Source organism: Tamandua tetradactyla, chromosome 5 (assembly GCF_023851605.1).
Source record: "Tamandua tetradactyla isolate mTamTet1 chromosome 5, mTamTet1.pri, whole genome shotgun sequence".
Classification (NCBI taxonomy): domain Eukaryota; kingdom Metazoa; phylum Chordata; class Mammalia; order Pilosa; family Myrmecophagidae; genus Tamandua; species Tamandua tetradactyla.
Window position 1 is genome coordinate 28,107,614 of NC_135331.1, and position 19,832 is coordinate 28,127,445.

Below are 19,832 nucleotides of genomic sequence, written 5' to 3' on the forward strand. Positions count from 1 at the left end.
CTCGGCCTCCGCCGCTCCTGATCGCTGTCACCCGCCCCCCCACCCCCACCCGCCGGCGACACCATGAGCACAGGCCTGCGCTACAAAAGCAAGCTGGCGACCCCAGGTGAGCCCCGCGCTCGGCGCTGCACGCGCGCGCGGACGAACGCGAGCGCGCGCCTTTGTCCCCAGCGCCCGCCGCTCTCACCATGTCTCCATCTCTCCCTCCCGCCCCCCCACACCCACCCCGCCCGCCTGGCCCGGACCCCGCCGCGACCCCTTCCCCAACCACCCGGCTCCGCAGAGGACAAACAGGTACGTGCTCCCGGCTGGCACTCATGGCGGCACCCACGCCACCGTCGCCCCGCGCGACCCCGCCCCCGCCGGCTGTCACCCCGCCCGGTCGCGATAACCACAGCTTGTCGCCAGCCCGGGCGGGGGTGGGGTGGGGTGGGCAGCAGGGCCTGATGATGTGCACCGGGGTTCCCTGGCTGGCCGGGCCCTGGGCCCCTCCCCAGAAGTGGGGGGGGGGAGTGTGAATGGGCCGAGCCCCAGCCTGCCCTGGCCAGTGGGCAGGTGCCAGCATCTCCTGGCTCACAGGGCCCCTGTGGACCTGGTACCCCGGGGAGGGGGAGGGAGGTCTCCCGTGGGAGGCAGTGGTCCCTGCAGGCCACCGGTGTAGGGAGAGGCTCAGGGCCCACCAGCCAGCAAACTGTCTCTGAGCAACCTCTGGGAACCACCCACCCACCCCCACCCCACCTCCGCAAACACACACACACACCCAAGGTAGGCTCTGGCCACCCGCCTTATTTTCCTGCACCTTCATGTCCCTCTGCCATGAATGGAGAGATGCGTGGCCCCTTCCCCAACCAGGGCCTCCAGGGCGGGTCTGAGTCATCCTTGCGCCCAAGACAAGGCCTCCAAGCTAGTGGGTGCAGATAGCCTTGTGTCCCCCACTCTCCCCCAAAAGGGGGCTGGCCTGGTTCCCACCCTCCAGGAGTGCAGGACCCAATGGGAGGACGGCCTGGGCACCCACTGGGAAACCCCAGCCCGGGTCCGGGTTCCACAAAGCCGTGAGACCCCAAGCGGATGCTGGGTGGGCCCCCACCCCGGGAGCCAGGTCCAGGGTGGGTCCAGGTGGAGCACCAGGGGAGGGTGATGGGCTTTCAGGAACGCGCCCCACCCTGGGGCGGGTGAAGCTTGGGTTGGGAAGTGGGGTGGGGCTTGCCAGCCAGGGGCTCCCCAGGAAGCTGCCTCCTATCCTAGTGGGTCAGACAATGCCTGAGATGCAGGGACACGCGCGCTGCCCAGCTATTGTTTGGGAGAAGGAGAAGGACCTAAGCTGGGGATGCCAGACCCCCGGGGCAGGCAGGGGGTGGATGGCTACACCACCCAGGCCCTCTTGGCCATTGCTGCAGGAGTGGAGACCTGTCTGCTCTTCCTGCGCCCCATCCCCTGCCCTGAGGGCCAGAGGGAGGAGCCCTGAGAACAGACCAGGGAGCCTGGGATGGGGTTTGGGGTGGTCCCTGTGAGTGGGGGTAGGATTAGGACAGGGGCAGGAGAGCTGCTCTTCCTGACACCTCCCATCTCAAGTAGAGGTAGGGCCTTCCTCTTTGCCCTCCTGCTCCATCCCAGGTAGTGGGGGGGGGGGTGCCAGCCCCTGTGCCCCACCTACCCATCATACATGGAGCTGGGGGCTCTCTTGGCTCCTGCTGCTGCTTCCAGAGCTGCACAGGGTGATTCTAAGAATGGAAATGCCTCGAGAGCCTCAGAGAACTGGGAGGAGGGGAGGAGGAGAAGAAGTGGTTGTCTTCAGCCCCCAGGCCAGAGAAAGGGGGTTCCAGGGCCCCTGCCTTGTGGCTCCCCCTGGCAATCCAGAGGCTGTCGCTGGGCTGAGTTCCAGAACTCAGCCTTCCCAAGAGGCTGTACCTTTTCAGTGGAGAAACTGAGGCAGCCGGGGCTCTGCAGGCCCCCTGCTAGACCCCAGGCTGTGGGGATGCTAAGGTCCCTTCCCAGCCTCCCATCCAAGGTGGCAGGTCCTCCTGGAGATGCCCAGCTTAGCAAGGCCGGCCTACCTGGGCCAGCACAGGGCAGAAGGACGGTCACTAAGGTGGCCCCATGGATGGGGTGGGACTCAGTCCAGAGATTTCCTGCAGGTTACGATGGCAGAGGGCTAGGGCCAGTGGAGAGGCCCCGTGGTAGCAGGGACTTAGGGGGTGGCAGGGCTATGAGAGCTGGGCGGCTGTGGGGCTCCCACCTGCCCTCCACACCCTGGGAATGAAAGGCTCGTCTGTTTCTAGCTGCGGCCCGCCCCCCCTCCCCAGGTGCCAGCTGCCACAGAGCGCATGGCCGAGGGGCCTGGGCAAGGGGGTGCTGCTGCATGGGGGACAGAGGCCCCTGTGCTGGGGCAGCAAGCCTGCATTGGGGGGAGGGTCCTACTAGCTCACACCCTCAAGGGGGCAGGTCCCCCCTTTCCTGCCTGGCTGTTGCTGGCCTGTTCAAATTGGGGGTGGGGGAGGGAGAACGTTGGAGACCCCCAGCAAGCTGATCACGTGTTAGCGCCCTGCTGGTTAGAACCCTCCGGTTTCTGGGGTGCTCAGCTGCAGGGTCCCCACCTGAGGCGACCCTCCCACCCCGTCCTGTGGGTCTGTCTGTGAGGGTGGGAGCCCGCCAGGGTCCCGGTGGGTGAATGAGTGAGTGGGCACTGCACCCTCCTCCCTGCCTCTGCCCGGCGCCGGCCCATCGCGGGGGGCCATCGAGGGGCGGGGACGTTTGCGCGTGGGTGGCCTACGGGTTTGGCCCCGGAGTCCGACTTCCCAGAAGCTGGGGATGGGGGTGGGGGGGTCAGTTGGGGGAGCGTCCCATGCTCCGGCCGTCTGAGCCCCGCGGTGACGTGGAGAGGGGAGGGTGGGACGGCTCGTGGGACGGGTCCGAGACGGCCCTCGCGGGAGTTGCGGGCTTTGCGGTGACCCTGCTTCCCGGCGTGTGTCGGAGGCCCCCGCCTGGAAAGCATCCCCAAACGCACGCACGCACGTAAGGGGAGATGCGGGGGAGAACCAGTCGCAAGGAGGGGGCGCGGGACGGTTGGTAGAGGGGCGTGTCCGTGGGCGGGGTGGGGGTGGGAGGCGCTGTGACCCTCCCGCGAGGCCCACGGGCCGGGGCTGCGGGGAGGGCGGCGGGGAGCGCGACGGGTTTCCGCGCTGGAGGGCGGTGCCTGCGTCCCGGGAGGTCTTCCCGCGCCCTCTGGCGGCCGGAAGCCGCAGCTCCCGGCGGCGGACACGCGGCAGCCACACACTTCCCCCCCCCACACCAGACACCCAAGCCCCACCCCCGAGGCTGGGCCGCGTGTAGGTTCCGGCCTCCCTCAGCCCCCACCCCACCCACCCGGGGTCCAGACGCGTGGACTGAGCCCGCAGGCCCCGTGCCCCGCCCCGCGCGCCCCGCCCCACGCGCCCCGCCCCGCGCTTCGCTCGGCCCTCCCCCCTACCTTTCCCCCTCCCTCACCCCCCCCCGCAGCAGCAGCTCCACGGTGGCTCCGCCTGCGGCCCAATTTCTAGGCGACTGTTTCCTGGCGACGGCCAGGCGGGGTTGGGGGGGGTGTGAGGGGTGGGGGGACGGCCTGCCCCCCCTCACCAAATACCGCCGCGACGCCCGCCAAGCCCCGCCTCTGGCTCGGGGTGCGGGAGCTCAGGCCCGGGTGGGGCGCCGCGGGGCCTCCAGTTCCCGCGTCCGGGAAAGCCGGCCCACCAGCGGGGTGCGGGGCAGGACCGCGCGTTCCTCCCGGGGTCTGGAACCGGGACCCAGGCGGCCGGGCCGAGGGGTCGCCGCGATGGACTCGCTGGCGGCGCCCCAGGACCGCCTGGTGGAGCAGTTGCTGTCACCTCGGACCCAGGCCCAGAGGCGGCTCAAGGTGTGTGTGCCGGGGTGGGGGTCGGGAGGGGGGGAGGGGGACACTCATTGTGTGCGCCACCCCCACACCTCTCCCAGCGCCCAGGAGCTGGCGAACTCAGGGGCCGCGGCCTCCGGGGTGGGGGAGCCGCCGGGCTGGGTGGGGGGCGGTGGGCGCCCGGCCGCGGGCAGTGGGGGGAGGCTGGGAGCCGCGCCGCTGTCTATAAATAGCCCTTGCGCCGCCACTGCCGACGCCCCCGCGGCTGGATCTGGGCCAGCTGGGGAGTCCCACCCCCTGGTGCTCCCGGGAGGGGTGAGTATTGAGGTCCAGGGGCCCCCTGCCACCCTCCCCATTCAGTGGAGGGAGGACACTGCCTCTGCCTGCTGCGGCCTGACCCCCTCGAGCCCACTGCCACGGAGGGTCTGGGGGTCCCTGCCACCCCATTATCAGTCCTCTCTGCTCGTGGGCTCCTGCCTTTGAAGTGTCCCTCCCTGGACCGGGTGGCCCCCCACGGTGCTGCCTGAGCCTGAGTGGGGTGGGGGTCAGGCGTGCGGCTGCCCCCTGCCCCTGCACCCCGGAAGCCCCCTCCCCAGGCTCTGACCTGCCCACCCCACCCACCCACCCCCGCCCACCCCCAGGACATCGACAAGCAGTACGTGGGCTTCGCCACCCTACCGAACCAGGTGCACCGCAAGTCCGTGAAAAAAGGCTTTGACTTCACGCTCATGGTGGCTGGTGAGTGGAACCCGCCCCCCTCCCCCCAGGCCTCCTTGCAGGGGTGGCTGGGTGGCTGGCTGGTCGTGGGGGTTGCTGGTGGCAGGGGCCACTGGCTCACCGGGGCAGTCGTGGGGGCCTCCCACCCCACCTGGCCCCTGCACTGTACCTGTGCGCAGGTGAGTCCGGTCTGGGGAAGTCCACACTTGTCCACAGCCTCTTCCTGACCGACTTGTACAAGGACCGGAAGCTGCTGAGTGCCGAGGGTGAGTGTCCGCCCCCACCCAGCCACGGATCCACCCCCGGCCATGGGACCCTTTCAGGCCCTGTCCCCGCCCCCCTCTCCTCCCACAGTGTTACTCAGGCGCTCAGGGTCCGGCCAAGGCTTCGGGATGCATGCAGATGGGGTGCAGGGCAGGGGGCGGCGGGGGGGGGGCGTGCAGAGACCCTCTTCCCCCAAAAATGCCCCCCTCCAGAGCGTATCAGCCAGACTGTGGAGATCCAGAAACACACAGTAGATATTGAGGAGAAGGGGGTGAAGTTGAAGCTTACCATCGTGGACACACCAGGTTTCGGGGATGCTGTCAACAATTCCGAGTGGTGAGGGGGGACCTGCTGGGGGCGTGGGTGGGGGTGGGGGATGCACGTTCCCCAGCCCGGACAAAGCCCCCCCCTACCCCCTCCGATCATTCCCTCCTGTGGCTTCATCCTGCTTCCCGTCCTTCCCGGCCACTCCCAACCCCCGCCCCACCCCCCCAGCTGGAAACCCATCACCGATTACGTGGACCAGCAGTTCGAGCAGTATTTCCGGGACGAGAGCGGCCTCAACCGCAAAAACATCCAGGATAACCGCGTGCACTGCTGCCTGTACTTTATCTCCCCCTTCGGACATGGGTGTGTGGCGCTCGGGGATCCCCCCCCCCGCCCCAGTTTGCGAGACCACCAGCATTCCCTCACTGTACCCATTGCACCCATGCCCCAACGCCCAGGGCTACCCCCTCCCTTGCTACACCCAGCCTCACCCACCCCCAGCCCCCATGCCCATGGGCCCAGCTTGCTGCATCGATCCCACCCACCCACCTACGCTCCCCCTGCCGCCCCCCCCCCCCGCAGGCTGCGGCCCGTGGATGTGGGTTTCATGAAGGCGCTGCACGAGAAGGTGAATATCGTGCCGCTCATCGCCAAGGCCGACTGCCTCGTCCCCAGCGAGATCCGCAAACTGAAGGAGCGGGTGAGACAGCCGCGGGGGACCCGGCTCCCACCCCAACACACACCCGCCCTTGCACCCCCAGCCCCCCATCTGACAGCCCTGCCCGGCCCGGCCCCGCTCCTCCGCAGATCCGGGAGGAGATTGACAAGTTCGGGATCCACGTGTACCAGTTCCCCGAGTGCGACTCAGACGAGGACGAGGATTTCAAGCAGCAGGATCGCGAACTGAAGGTGGGTGGGTCCCACGCTTGGGGACAAGATGGACCCCGGGGGCCGAGGAAGCCGGAGCTCCTGCTCCCCACCCCCACCCACAGCTCCCACCCAGCGGGGGCAGGGCTCGTTTGCTCAGGGAAGTGGAGACCTTGCACTCCTCTGCTCGCCACTGCTGGGCCCAGCCTGGCCTGCGGTGGGCTACGTGGGCCCCATGTGCGGTAGTTTCTGAGCCAGCGGGCAGTCACCCACCCAGCGGCTCATATTCCGTCTTCTCCCCGGGGGCCACCAGCGAAGGACCCAGCCTAGTGCCCACACAGCTGGAACACGCCCTGGCCCCCAGAATTCTGAACCCAAGGGGGGGTGGCTTTGGGGGCGGCCCCCCCTTGCATGCACCTGAGGGCCCAAGCTAGAGAGCAGGTGGGACCCCCAGGTGCAACCAAAGCCAGCATGGTCGTGAGTAGTAGGAGGCAGGGGCACAGCCCTGCGGAAAGAAAGGGGGACAGAGCGGTAGGCATGGCTTTTGCTGGGGGCAAGGGGGGTGGGGGACAGGGGTTGGGCCCAGCCTTGGCATAGGCCCAGGAGGGGGAAGCTGCAACCCCCTCCTGCACTGGCGGGCCGCAGAGGCCAGCAGGGGGTGGACACCATGATGTCTTTGAAGAGTGATCACGGATGTCCATGCACGGCCGGGGAGAGGGGGTGCGTGTGGGAGGGCTGCGACCGGGCGTGGGTGCGTGGGTGCGTGTGTCCAACGCGCGCCCGTCCCCAGGAGAGCGCGCCCTTCGCCGTCATCGGCAGCAACACCGTGGTGGAAGCCAAGGGCCAGCGGGTCCGAGGCCGACTCTACCCCTGGGGGATCGTGGAGGGTGAGTGGGATTCATGGGCCGCGCAGGGCAGCGGGTGAGCGGGTTCCCCCCTCCCCCCGGCCCCTGCGCCCCACGCTTCTCCCACGGCCGCCCCTTTGCCTGCAGTGGAGAACCAGGCGCACTGCGACTTCGTGAAGCTGCGCAACATGCTCATCCGCACCCACATGCACGACCTCAAGGACGTGACGTGCGACATGCACTACGAGAACTACCGCGCGCACTGCATCCAGCAGATGACCAGGTGCGCGTGCACCCCCCCAACCCGGGTTCCATCCGGGTCCCAGGCGCCCAGCTGCGGCTCCATCACCCCCGGCGCATGCGCGTGCGCTGCGCCCTGGATTGCCCCAACCTCCTCCCACCTCCTCCCGCAGCAAACTCACCCAGGACAGCCGCATGGAGAGCCCCATCCCCATCCTGCCCCTGCCCACTCCAGACGCCGAGACCGAGAAGCTCATCCGGATGAAGGACGAGGAGGTGAGTGGGTAGGCCGGGGGGGGGTGCGGGGGGGACTTGCCCCACCCCATTCTGTCCCCACGCGCATCTCACACCTGCTGCCCCGCCCCCTAGCTGCGGCGCATGCAAGAGATGCTGCAGAAGATGAAGCAACAAATGCAAGACCAGTGACCGCCCCCCTCTCCCCACTCCCTGGACCCCTGGACCCGGACCCGGTCGGGACTGGCTTGAACCCAACCTTGGATTCGCCTGGGTCTCTGGACTGGCCTGGACCCGATTCCAATCCCAGAGTGGTCTGGACCCCGAGCCGTGGGCCCACAGCCCCCAGCCGAGCCTAATTTATTGTCAGCACCCACCCATCTTTTCGTCCCCAACCCCACCTCCACCAAACAACCCACTCCCCCACCCCACCCCCGCCCTTGGGAGCAGGAACTAAGTCGGCTGGAACTTCTGAGATCTCCCCTTCTCCCCCTTCCCCAGAAGGTCACAGCAGAAGGGGGAACGGATCCCCAAGATTCTGGGCCTACTTCCTATCCCAGGGCCGCAGGGCGGACTTGGGGACCGTGGTGTACCTGCCCCCAGCGCCGCCAACCTATGTGGAGACCCTCCCCTCTTTGTGGCACCGTGACCAGGGTCTTTCCTTCCCTTTTCACACCTTCCCCACCCCCCACCCCACCCCCGTCCTAAGAAGCCCAGCCAGGGGACTTTCCGACCTCAGGGGGCGGGAAGGCTGCGGGCCAGACCGGCACTGGGCCCAGACTGCCCCTCCCCTCCCCCACAGCCGCAGCCGGGCTCAGGGGACTCCGGTAGCAGCGAGGGGGAGGCGGTGAGGGCTGCCGTGGCCCCCCGGCCCCTCGAGGTTTCTTGCACCGAGGGCCCTGCTGTTCTGCCGTCCTGCCGGGATTCCGAGCCCTTGGCCCTCCCTGGTCCACCTACCCGCATGCCCCTTTCCCACAACCCCACCCCACGCTCCCGTTTTGTTCAATGGTGAATGTCGCATCCTGTCCAGGTGACAGGGGAATACTGTTGGTGAACGTCGCTACGGTGTCCGAGTGCTGCGTGCGCCCCGGGAGCGGGTGGGGGCGGAAGCTCGGTCCCTGGCGATAGCTTCTATCAGAACGGCCGGGCCGCCCGCCCCAGGCCTCGGGGATATTTCTGGCTGCCCTGTGGTCGCGGCCGCCCGGGTGGGCGGGGAGTCCTTATCGCCGGCTTCTCGGCCCGCGCTATGCGCCCCACTGCATGCCCGGCCGCCTTCCTCTCGCCATGGGCTCCGGTGAGTCTGGGGTCCAGAGTAACCCCCCTCCGGGGCCCCAGCCGCTCCCTGGGCTGCAGCTGGGTCGGGACGCGCTGCGGTCGCGTTGGATCGGACTGGGAGGGAACTTGCCAAAGCCGGGATGCGGGGCGGAATGGGGGTGCTCGGGGACCGGCTCGGCTCACCGCGGCGCTTCCCTTTCAGGGCCGCGCAGGGCGCTGGGCCTGCTGCTGATGCGGCTGCTGCTGCTGCTGGTGGCGCCTCCGAGCCGCCCGGTCGTGGGCTGCCCCGCTCCGTGCCGCTGCGCCGGGACGCGCGTGGACTGCGGGCGCCGCGGGTTGACACGGGCCACACTGCCCGCCGCTTTTCCGCCAGGCACCACCGATCTGGTACTGACCGGCAACAACCTGACGGCGCTGCCGCCGGGGCTGCTGGACGCGCTCCCCGCGCTGCGCGTCGCGCACCTGGGCGCCAACCCCTGGCTCTGCGACTGTCGCCTGGTGCCGCTGCGCGCCTGGTTGGCGGGCCGCCCAGAACGCGCGCTCTACCGCGACTTGCGCTGCGCCGCGCCCCCCGAGCTGCGCGGCCGCCTGCTGCCATACCTGGCCGAGGAGGAGCTGCGAGCCGCCTGTGCGCCCTGGGCGCTCTGCTGGGGGTCGCTGGTGGCGCAGCTGGCCCTACTCGTCCTGGGGTTGCTGCACGCGCTGCTGCTGGCGCTGCTTCTGCACCGCCTGCGGGGCCTGCGCGCCCGCGTCCGTGGCGGGCGCGAGCAGTCGTGGGGCGTCCCGCTGGTGGCGGGGCCCGCGGCAGAAGACGCGTTCTGAGCAATCGCCCTGATCTGGAGGCCACCCTTATCCTCTGCTCCTGCCCAATCCCCAAGACCACCCCCCTACCCGCAGTCGAAGGCGGCCAGGCACTGCGGAGCCCACCCACCCAGCTCGGGCAAGGAGAGCCCACTCACCTCCACGCCTGGAGCGCGGGGGGCCAAAGGCCACTCAGACCCCGGGCTCCCCCCCACACCCACCTCTATGTGAAATAAACCTTGTCTACCCATATCTGCACCACGTATCTGCGGACTCAAACAGGGGAAAGGCGATGGGGAGGACGCAGTCTGTGGTGGGGGGGACTTATGCACACGCACCCCAGAGGGCATGGGGGCAAAAATGAGGGCAGGGGCTTAACCCTCCACTGCCACCCCACCCCAGAAGCTTCAGGTGGAAGGGCTGTCTGCGCAGTGAGGACAAAGTGGGACAGAGGAGGACACGGAGAGGTACTGGGGAGGCAAAGATGACAGGACACCGGTGGGCTGTGAGGCCCCGGCGGGAACTGTGTAGATGGGACAGAGTGAGAACGCTCCAAGTGAGGGTGCTCGTGGGTGGGGGGGTGGGGGGTGGCCAGTGTAGAGATTCAGATTCTCTAAGGCATTCACAGGCAGTGAAGGGTTAAGTGGTTGGTTAATGTCAAGGCCCCTTTGCAGACAGTGTGGGGGTCCTGTGGTGGGTCCCTGGGGGGTCTGGGAAGAAGCAAGGCCCGAAGTGCTAGGTGGGTGTCAGGCAATCGTCTCAAGGGTAGTGGGGGTCAGGAGGTGGGTGGCCCCCAGCTGTGAGTGCCGTCTCCAGTGCTGACAAGATCCCTAGGACCCCAGGGTCCTCCTCCCACCTCTGCTCCCCCCGCCCCAGGCCTTTACAAGTCTTCTCCCCCTCATCCAGCTTCCCCCCCTATCCCACTACTGCAGCCTCAGCCTCCAGCCCCTGTCCCTTCCACCAGGCTCTCAGCCCTCTCATGCCTGCTGAGAGCTGTCCCTGCACCCCACTCCAGGGTTCTCTCATACCCCGACACCCAGGAGGCACCAAGCAGGACTCCCCCTAGACTCTGCCCAGGCACCTCTTCTCCCTGGCACACACACTCCTCTACCACAGTGCTGCTCCCTCCTCCCCTCCTGCCCTCTTCAGTCCTCCACTGTGCTGCTGCCTCCTCCAGGAAGTCCTCCCCGATTGCCTGGACCAGTAGGGACTTCTCTGGGCCTTCCCATCCCCATCTCCCACTGCCTCGACCCCCAACACTGGGGGTCTGATTGCTCTGTGGGTGCCCAGTTTGACACAGACTCTATTCAGGGTCATGGAGGACGGGGCAAGTAGGGGTTGCCTGAGACAGGCGCTCCCTTAGCTCCAGGCGTGCCCCCCCCATCTGGTGGCCTGTGGACCAGGACGGCTGTTTCCAGCCAGGATCCCCTGCCCGGCTGCCACTGACCAGGTCGGGGAGGCTTCCACTGACATGGCCTTTGTCCCAGGCCTTTGTGGGACAAGACGGATGGCCCTCCGGTCAGGCTGATGCTATCTCGGGGCTGCCGGTCAGAGGCGAGGCAGGAGCCACCCCCTCCTTTGTGGGCAGGTGCAGGGGTATCCGGCCTATTGTGGGCTGCGGCCGACTGTCCCACCGTCCATCCGGCCTTATCGCCACATCGCGTTGTACCAACGAAGTGTCCACCCCGCCCTCTCCACGGAAGAGGAAGGGCGGCACCCCCAGAGGTCCTGGTGGGGGTCAGAGGTAACAGTCATTGTCGCAGCAAGGTAACACAGGTCTGAATGCGCTGCAGGGAGGGGGCATAGCTCCCTATTTTCTAGAGGAGGAATCTCAGCCCCTTGGGGGAGGGGGGTCTCTGATTGCAATGGGAGCAGAGCTGAGGTAGGCTCCTGCCATCCCCTCTCTGCTCATGGGGGCCCTCTGGGAGCAAATGCAGGATCCAAGAGAAAGTGATCTGGGGGTCCTAGAGGACCACAAGCTAAAAGAAGGAGGCCCCCTCTGGCTGTGGGGAGAGCCCAGTGGGAGCTGTGGGGAATTGTCTACAGGAACCCTGGCCCTCTGCTCCCTGCTCCAGGCACAGGGCGGGGCTTGCAGGCAGGAGCTGCAGAGGCAGCAGGGACTTCTCAGATGGGGAAGCACCTGGAACCAGTTTGGTCAGGTGTGAGGTAGAACAGCATCTGGGGTAACTGAACCCCATGATTTCTCCAGGATCCACCCCACACACATCCCTAGTTCTCTATGAGCCAGACTGGCTCCTGCCATGGGTGGCTGGCCTGGCCTCCCTCCTGACCTTCTCCAGGCCACCTGGGAGCCCCAGTCCCAAATCCCGGAGCGGCCCAGCCCGGCCGCTGACCCTGAGCTGACCCTCCTTGCACTCACTGCCCCTGGGGCCTCGGCCTCTACTGAGTGTAGGGAAATGGACGGTCCCAGCTCAGCGCCCATGAATGGCTCTGCAGAGATGGGGGGAAGGGACAGTGCACCCCCCCAAGCATTGTCCTCCATTTCAGAGGCAACACGTCTGATAGAGAAGCTGGTCCCCTCGGTGGCCCCAGTCTCCTCATTCCAGTTGGGACAGGTCAGGGGTCCACTCCCGGGTCCTGCCCAGCCCCCATGCCTTTGCACGTGTCGATGCCCCTGCCAGGAGCCCTGCTTGCCCAATTCAGCCACAGAACCACCCCATCAGGCACGTCCCTCCCAGGGAGTGTCCCAGTCCTGCAGCCACCACACACAGGACAGGACACTGTGTCCAGACCTGTGTCCCCAAGGCCCGGCCACTCTCAAGCCAGCAGGAGGCCAGAGAGCCAGTGACCCTAAGGGGTGGATAGAGTGAGCCAGAGCAGACAGCCGTGACCCCTGAGTCCTCGTTTGTGAAATGGGTGGGTGCCGCTTGCGCTGCCAAATCCTCCCCCCCGCCCCGGCCAGAGGAATGGGGTTCGCCCTGTCCGGCACCCCCAGCCTGCCTTCCTTTGGGAGCAGCAACCCCGACAGGCACCAGAGGGCGCTCGCGGTCTGCACAAAGCTCCTGCCGTGGGGTGCGGGCCAGCTGTGGTGGGGTTCGGCCCGCCCTCCCCCCGCACCCCCTTCCTCGCCCTCCCCCCGCGCCCCCCTCTACTCGCTGACAGCCGGTCTCCCGGGCAGATAAGGGGCCCTCTTCCGCGGGGTTGGAGGATGGGGTGGGGGGGATCCCCGCAGCCCAGGTGCGCCCACCGCCCACTTCCTCCGTGCACACTTATTGAGCCCCTGCTGTGTGCATACACCGCGGGAGACCGGGACAGTGAGTGGCAGGGACGCACCGTTGGGAGAGGAGCAAGGGGACGCTGGGGGTGGGGTGGCGGTGGGGAGGGGTGGAGGGGAAGGAGGGTGGTTCCCGGGGTGCAGCCTGGGAGTCATTTCTTTCCCCTCGAGCTGGGCGAAGATTCTAGCAAAGACACACACACACATACACACACACACACAGTCCTTTGGCTGCAGAGGTGCCGGCCCCAGCGCTGAGCTGACCCGGCGTGGACTCACCCCTAAGGCCACAGCGCTGGCTCCGTGGAGTGGGGGGATGTGAGGGGGTGCGCCCTGCCGCCCAGACAGAGAAACAACATTCGGGTGGGTGGTGGGGCCCTGGGGGACCCATAGCTCAGCTCACCGTCTGGGCCCACCCCCGGCGTTTCCGATGGAAGACAGGCAGCGGATGATAAATCACTGGCTCCTGCACCCCCCACCCCCAACCCCACCCCGAGGGGTGGGGAAGGGGGGCTGCATGGGACAGAGACAGCCGAGGGGGTGACAGACAGAGACAGGAGGCACTCCCCCAGACAGAGAGACATGGAGAGACACAGGCGGCCCGAACTGGCCAGGCTTCTCTGCTCAGGGGACCCTCCCCACCCCCACCCCCCCAGGACCCCCTGCAAACCAGGCCCATCTGGAAACCAGCTGAGAGCCACCCACCCCCCACGGCCCACCCCCAAGAAGGAGGAGGCTGAGGGAGGGGGCATGGCCTTTGCAGCCCATAACTCCCGGCACCCCCTGGAGAGTCATAAATCAGTGGAGGGGGGGCTCCCGGGCAGCTCCACACCCCCCAACACACAAACACCAAGGGGGGGACTGGGGGTCATTGAGCCTGGAACATGCCTGACCTTGGCCATGGCCCTGCTTCCTTCAACAGCCCTTGGGGATGCCCCAGCTGCCCCCCACCCCCGCATCCCCCAGCACACACATACACATCTCCCCTCCCAGCGCAGAGTTGCCTAGAAGTGTGTACACCCGGGCTGTCTACACTGGCTGCACATTCTGCGTCCTCATCTCCTCCCAACGCGGGCAGGAAACGGGCTGCAGGGAGGGACGTCCTGTCATCAGGGACCCCCTGGCCCCTGGAGACTGGCCTGTCCCCCACTACACAGGAACTAGGGGTCAGCAGGTTTCTCCCCCCACCCCCCAACCACCACCTCCCCAGGGGATCAGCTCTGCCCCAAGGGAAATACCATCTGTCCTTCCATCTCCTGCCTTCCTGCATGCCCACCCCCCTGCCGCTCTGGGTGCTGGACAAAGGGTGCTGAAATGTTCACCTCTTCTCCCCTCAGATGTGAGCAGCTCAGAGGCCCACCCATAGGGGCTCTAGGGTGTCCCCAGCAGCCCCACCCTCCGGCCCCCCCATTCCCAGCCTGCCTCAGCCCTTCCCCTCCCACGGGAAACTCGCCCAGCCCACCTTAACTGCACGCGCCTGGCCCACGCCCTTCCTCATCCTGGAAGTAGCTGGAACTCTGCACCTGGGCGAGACCCCCACCTGGCAGAGGCGCCCCACCCCCACCCCTCCCTGGGCCCGCATCTGTCCATCCCTGGGGAAGGCTCACGCAGCTGTGCTTGAGTGTATCAGACAGGTCCAGTGGCTCCTGACCTGATGTAGGGAATGGGGTGGGGGCAAGTAACTGCCTGGGAGCTGGGTGGGGTGGGGGGAGGGAAGGAGGGGAAGTGGGGGGAGGTGGAGGGTTTTTAGTGCCAGATGCCAGCCTGCCCTCCCCTCCCCAGCTGGCACGGGGGGCTGCTCTCTCCTCTGGCTCCTGCTCTGGCTCTCTCCATCTCTGTCCCAGTCACACACTCCATCACTGTCCCTGGGGCCAGCCCCTTGGGGTCCCTGCCTCCCCTCATTGGCATAGAAGAACCTAGAGGTAGGAGGTGCCCGGGGGTCCCCTTGGACATGGGGGCCAGACCCCATTGCGGCTGCTTCTCTCACACAAGTTGGGTGGCAGGTGGGCTGGCCCCACTCCCAGGTGGGGTACCCAGGAGGGTGGGCATGGGGGTTCCCCGATTCGGGAATGGGGAGGTGGGGTGGGTGCTGGGAGAGGTGCTGAGGGACAGACCCAAGGCTGAGGCCCTGTCCCTTTGTCCGCCCCAAAATGCATTTTGATGCGTTGAGCATTTGGGGTTTTGCTTTCCTCTATGCTTTGTTTATTTAAAGATGCTCTTGAAAAATTCCAGTCGCTCCCCGCAGATGCCGGGGACAGGGCTTCTGTCTGGGCAGGGCCCGGGAGGGGCGGGAGCCTGGGACGGCCGCCTGCCCTAACACGTCCGCCCCGGCCGCGTGTCCACTAAAGGCTGCATTGCCACTGTGAGGAGCACTGCCACCACGAGAGCACGGAGCTTCCAGGAGGCACCAACCGGGGGAGAGCTGGAGACACCCACCGTCTTTATGGGAAGAGGGGGACACTGACCTGTTCGTGGGGAGCCCAGGGTCTCTCCCGGCATGCTTTCCCCTGGGGGTCCCTGGTGAGGGGGTCCCTGCTCTGGGGCCCTCTCCCCATTGTGCCCGCTCTGTGCTCTCCCATCTCGAGATTGGTGATTGCATCATCCTTTGCTCCTAGCCTCCCTTCTTTGGGAATGCAGGGGTCTGCCACCTCAGGGCACTTGGACAAAGAAAATGATGGACCTTGGGCCCTCTTCACCCTGAGCTGGGATTCGCCGGCCCAGGAGCCCTGGTGGAGGGCAGATGCACCGAGCCGCGGGGGCCGGCGGGGAATGGCCTCACCAGATTTCAGGGGTGCCGTTGTGAGACTCCCAGATCCTCCTGGAATCCTTTCCAGTTCCTCCCTGGATTCTCCCAGAATCCTCCCAGAATCTTTCCTGAATCATCCCTGGATTGCCCTCAAATCCTCTAGAATCCTCTCTGAATCCTCCCTGAATCTTACTAATATACTTCCCAAATCCTCCCTGAGTCCCCCCAGGTCCTCTCTGAGTGCTCCCCGAGTCTCCCTGGGTCCTCTCTGAGGGCTCCCTGAATCCTCCCAAGATCCTCACTGAGTGCTCCCTGAGTCCTCCTGCAACCATCCCACAGCCTTGGGCTTATGTACCTGAGTTGGTCCTGGCAGGAAACTGTGGCTAGAGCTCCGCTAGTGCCAGCAGAGCCTGGAACTTCAGCACAAGGGCCTGGAAGGCGAGGAGACAGCAGGCATGGCATTGAGCAGGCACGGCAGCAGGGCAGCGAGGACACAAGGCTGTGTCAGTGCTGACTTTTGGGGAGTCCAGCAGCTGGACTGTGCAGACACCCCAGATGGTGCCAGTCAAGCTCCAACCCAGTGAGCCCCCAAAGGGTCTTGGACCCCCACTCTTGCCTTGAGGGCCTGTGCCCCGCCTCCATTCCCGGAGCCCACGTCCTCCGAGGTGTGGGAGACTCTTCTCATCCAGGAGACTGAGCCTGAGGGTGTGTGCAGGGCACTAAGTATGCGGGGCCCTCTTCTGCGTGTGTGTGTGTGTGTAACAACCACCCCACCTCCTATGAGGACGTGGGGGTCTGAGACGAGCACACTGCCTCCCTGTGTGACCCTCTGTACACACAGTCCCCTGTGTATTCCTGTCCTCGGGACCCACGTGCACGTGTGCGTGTCCTCATGATCACATGTGCGTGTCTGTGTCCTCATGACCAAGTGTGTGCATCCATGTCCTCATGACTACATGAGCGTGTTCATGCCCTCAGGCCCCCATGGGCACATCCGTGTCGTGACCATGTGTGCATACCCATGTCCTCCCGTGTGCCTGTCCGTGCCCTCGTGACCACGTGTGCATGTCCGTGTCATCTTGCCCACATGGGCGTCCATGTCCCTGTGACCACGTGTGAGCATGCCCCTGCCCTCAGTTCCCCGTGAGGGTGCCCCTCGGCCCCGCCCCGGCCCTGCCTGCCCGCCGTGTGTACACAGAGGCTTGTTTTCTCTGCCTTGCAGACCAGGGGGGAGCTCGTCAATCCTGCAGCCGATGACACATTTATCCTGCGGGCCGCTGGCGGTGTGAATTTATGGCGGCCCCTCCTCCTGTCTGGGGGGGACGGGCCTGGGCACCACGGAGGCAGGCAGGACCGTCCCAGCCACTCGGGCCCCTGGGCACAGGCCGCAGAGGCTGCCCGGGAGACCGCCTGGCCCAGCCCAGCTCTCACACCTGCCATTTCTGGGTGCTGATGGGAGGTGGGGGGCACCTGCCTCTCCCTGGTTGGACTGGGGGGCACAGGGGGTGTTCTGCATCTCCAAACTCCCACCTCTAGCAGAGCAGAAGAAGAGGGGGGTCCCCTCGGCCATCATGCCTGCTGGGAACCTGGGGATTTCAGAGGGCCTGTCTGGATGGGGGGTGGGCCTGGAGGGCAGCCAGAGCCATGCCCAGGGAGAGAGAAGTGGTGATGGTGGCAATTCAGAGCAGGGAAGGGGGAAACTGAGGCCCACCCTGGCCAGGGGAGTAGGGGCCGTGAGACCCCAGCGGGTTCCTAGGCTCAGGCCCCCCTCCGTGGGCAGCCTCCTTTGTCCTGTAGAGTCTGTGTGTGGGGGTGGGGGGTGGGGGGGTGGGAGGTGGGATGTGGGTGCAGCAGAGAGGGGCAGATTATGGGGCAAGTTGGGCCTTGCCTTGGGGGCAGGGGGCAGGCTGCCTGTGTTCTGCCTGCCTGTCCGTCCGTCCATCCGAAAGCTGGGTCGGGGTCCCTGGGGACCCCCTGCTGGCTCTCCTGCACCCCTCCTGCCCCCGCCCGGCCTGTCAGGATGAGTGATGGCCCTGCCCCGCCCCGCCTCGGCCCCGGTTCCCGCTCATTAGCTGCTGACACTGTTTGCTTTCCCGCCTGGGACACCCACCCTGTCACAGGCCATTTCTCCCGGTGCCCCCCCACACCCCCACCCCTACCCCATGGCCTGCCCGGGGGGTCCAGGGTGCCGGGCCACAGGGGGTGCCGGTGCCCGGCTGGACCCGTCTTTGGCTCCCCAAAAGAGCGCCACCCCCCAACCTGTGGCCCCACTGTGCACTGGGGCCACACTCCCTCTAGCCAGGCTGCTTTGTGGGGTGCCCCCACCTCCGGTTCTGTCTTTCACTTTCGGGGGCTCTGTCTATGGCCCCCTCCCAGTGCACAGGGCGCCCTCTGAGCCACCTGGCCCCGCCCAGAAGTCTCACATCCCTGGACACATGTGGATCTGGGTGGGGGGAGAGGTTGGGGGGGTTTTGCAGATCTGAGCCACTGAGGCCCCGGAGGAGGGCAGGAGGGCGCTGTGGCCAGGGCTACTCTGGGGGTGCTCCCGACCCTCCAGTGGCTCGCAATGGGGTACAGGCAGGGGTGTGTATGTAGGGGGGGTGTATGTGGGGGGAGAGGCCCGGGCAGCAGGCGCCCCCCCTCCCCCGGGCGGCCACAGCTGGGCGGCATCAGGGCCCGCGGGCCGGTGGCAGCCAGTCCTTCACTTAAAAATGTGTTTGTGATTTCGGCGGCGGGCAGATAACGGTGACAAATGGCCGCCTGCCTCCCGGGGCCACAGCCCATCTGGTTCGACTTTGGGCTGTCGGCGGGTGCCCTGGGCATGGTGAGGGGGGGAGCCCACCCCTGCCCCCCTGCCATGCGGACCCCCGCACCTTTGCACGTGCTGCCGACCCCTCTCCCCACCCCCCACCGCACGGCCCCCCTCGGCTCCCTGGGCCCCTGGGTGCTTGCAGGGTGACGGGGTGCCCCAGTGCTTGAGCTGGGGGGGCGGGGCTGGGGCGGGAGGGGAACCCACGGCCTGTCCCTGCCCGGACAGCCCATGTGGTCAGTGTCAGGATGGATTTCCGACAGCCTCTCCCCTGGGGACCCTCCCATGGCCGGCAGGCCCCCTCAACCCCCCATTACCCGGTGGGAGGGGGCGGCTTCTGGCTTCGGCTCCCGGGCTGGGCTAGGGTTGGGGGGCAGCAAGGCCAAGCCCTCCACCCCCGGCAGCCCCTTATCTCCACTCGGGCACCCCAAAGCCAAATGGGTGACTGGGGGGAGGAGCTGCCTCGAAAGCTGGGGTGTCCCTCTAGCACCTTGTCCGCGGCTCCCTGATGTGTGTCACCCACAGGTCACAGATGCCTTGGGGATCAGGGAGTGGGGGTGGGGGGGCTTCCAGGCAGAGGGAACAGCCTGGCCTACGGCCCCGAGGACGTGGAGCTCCCTGGGGCGTGGGGGTGGGGGTGGGGGTTGCAGCTCCAGGTCCCCAACAGAGAGGGCTGTCAGGAGGAGGGGACAGCTGCGCAGGGATGGCCATCGTTGGGACCCCCGGCCCCTCCCCTCCTCCCCCCACAGCAGGAAAATCCCCCTGCCTCCGTATCACGTTGTTGAGAATTAACTTTGTTGAAATAAAAATTGGTCTTGGTATTAAGTCGGCCTCGGAGATTTTCTCCGGGACCCCAGAGGCCACCGGGGGGCGGGGGTTCAGCCGTCCATTCCCAGAGTTGGCCACCCGGCTCAGGTTTCAGGGCCCCCGCTCGGGGCTCAGGGCGCCAACGACCTCCTAATCCTCCCGCGCCCCTCGGGACCCTGTGGCCTGGGCTCCCCGGCGGTGAAGGGGGACACTGCAGATTCCCGGGACCCCTTGACATTCCACAGCACCCCCCATCTGCCTCCACCCCATCCCTCCCCCCTCTCCCATGTCACCTGGCGGCCACTAAAGGACCCATGCGAACCATGGGCCACAGGGCCACGCAGCCTCTCCAGTGCCTCAGTTTCCCCACCTGTAAAAGGGGACACACCCCAGCCCGGGGTGTGGGGGCATCTGAGAACAGACAGGCGTGGACTAGACAGTGCCAGGGAAGTGTCACGATCACCGTAGCGCGTCCCCTCAGAGGAGGCTGCACCCCAAAACACGGCGCCGTTCGGAGCTATCCGGAAGGTGAGGGAACCGGGCTGGGTGGGAGGTTGGCTCTGGACATACATGGGGCATGCTCTCTGGGGTGTCTCCAGCTACGGGCTCATTTGTGGCCACGGCTCGACGTCAGTGGCCGCAGACCGATCGGAAGTCACCTGAACATCTGCCAGCTTCCACAATGGAGCCCCCCAAAGACTCCGCGTCGGCACCCGTGTCCAAAAACTGCTGGGGAGTCACCAGTGGCTGGGGTTTCTGGGCCTCGGGGATCTTGCTTCCTTCTAGATGGTGTCTGTCCTTGTGGGGACATGGTGCAGGGTGGCAGGTGGGCCAGGAAGGGCAGGGCTTCAGCCCTGAGT

The 19,832-nt window shown here is 66.7% G+C and overlaps 2 protein-coding genes across 3 annotated transcripts; both read left to right on the forward strand.

The window, feature by feature from the left end:
• Positions 1–286: 286 nt before the first annotated feature.
• Positions 287–7,601, forward strand: SEPTIN5 (septin 5). 2 transcript variants are annotated; one of them, XM_077160355.1, is made up of 11 exons: positions 287–294; positions 4,507–4,603; positions 4,762–4,848; positions 5,059–5,182; positions 5,342–5,476; positions 5,696–5,813; positions 5,921–6,022; positions 6,771–6,867; positions 6,973–7,108; positions 7,239–7,341; positions 7,435–7,601. In XM_077160355.1, exons 2-11 carry the CDS (start codon positions 4,594–4,596, stop codon positions 7,489–7,491), a joined length of 969 nt encoding a protein of 322 aa, XP_077016470.1. In that variant the 5' UTR covers positions 287–294; positions 4,507–4,593; the 3' UTR covers positions 7,492–7,601. The 2 variants fall into 2 exon arrangements, with proteins under 2 accessions (XP_077016470.1, XP_077016471.1); XM_077160356.1 differs by lacking the exon at positions 287–294 and adding an exon at positions 3,481–3,889.
• Positions 7,602–8,583: 982 nt separating this feature from the next.
• Positions 8,584–9,625, forward strand: GP1BB (glycoprotein Ib platelet subunit beta). Its single transcript, XM_077159337.1, has one exon. The coding sequence runs from the start codon at positions 8,584–8,586 to the stop codon at positions 9,394–9,396; it is 813 nt and encodes a 270-aa protein (XP_077015452.1). The 3' UTR covers positions 9,397–9,625.
• The last annotated feature ends 10,207 nt before the right edge of the window (positions 9,626–19,832 follow it).

What these genes read in the sequence shown, in the direction of transcription:
- SEPTIN5 (XM_077160356.1), top strand. Translation starts at nt 3,809, where the DNA reads ATGGACTCGCTGGCGGCGCCCCAGGACCGCCTGGTGGAGCAGTTGCTG. An exon ending in CTTCACGCTCATGGTGGCTG is followed by an intron (nt 4,604 to 4,761) that starts GTGAGTGGAACC and finishes ACCTGTGCGCAG; the next exon opens with GTGAGTCCGGTCTGGGGAAG. An exon ending in CCCCTGGGGGATCGTGGAGG is followed by an intron (nt 6,868 to 6,972) that starts GTGAGTGGGATT and finishes CTTTGCCTGCAG; the next exon opens with TGGAGAACCAGGCGCACTGC.
- GP1BB (XM_077159337.1), top strand. Translation starts at nt 8,584, where the DNA reads ATGGGCTCCGGTGAGTCTGGGGTCCAGAGTAACCCCCCTCCGGGGCCC.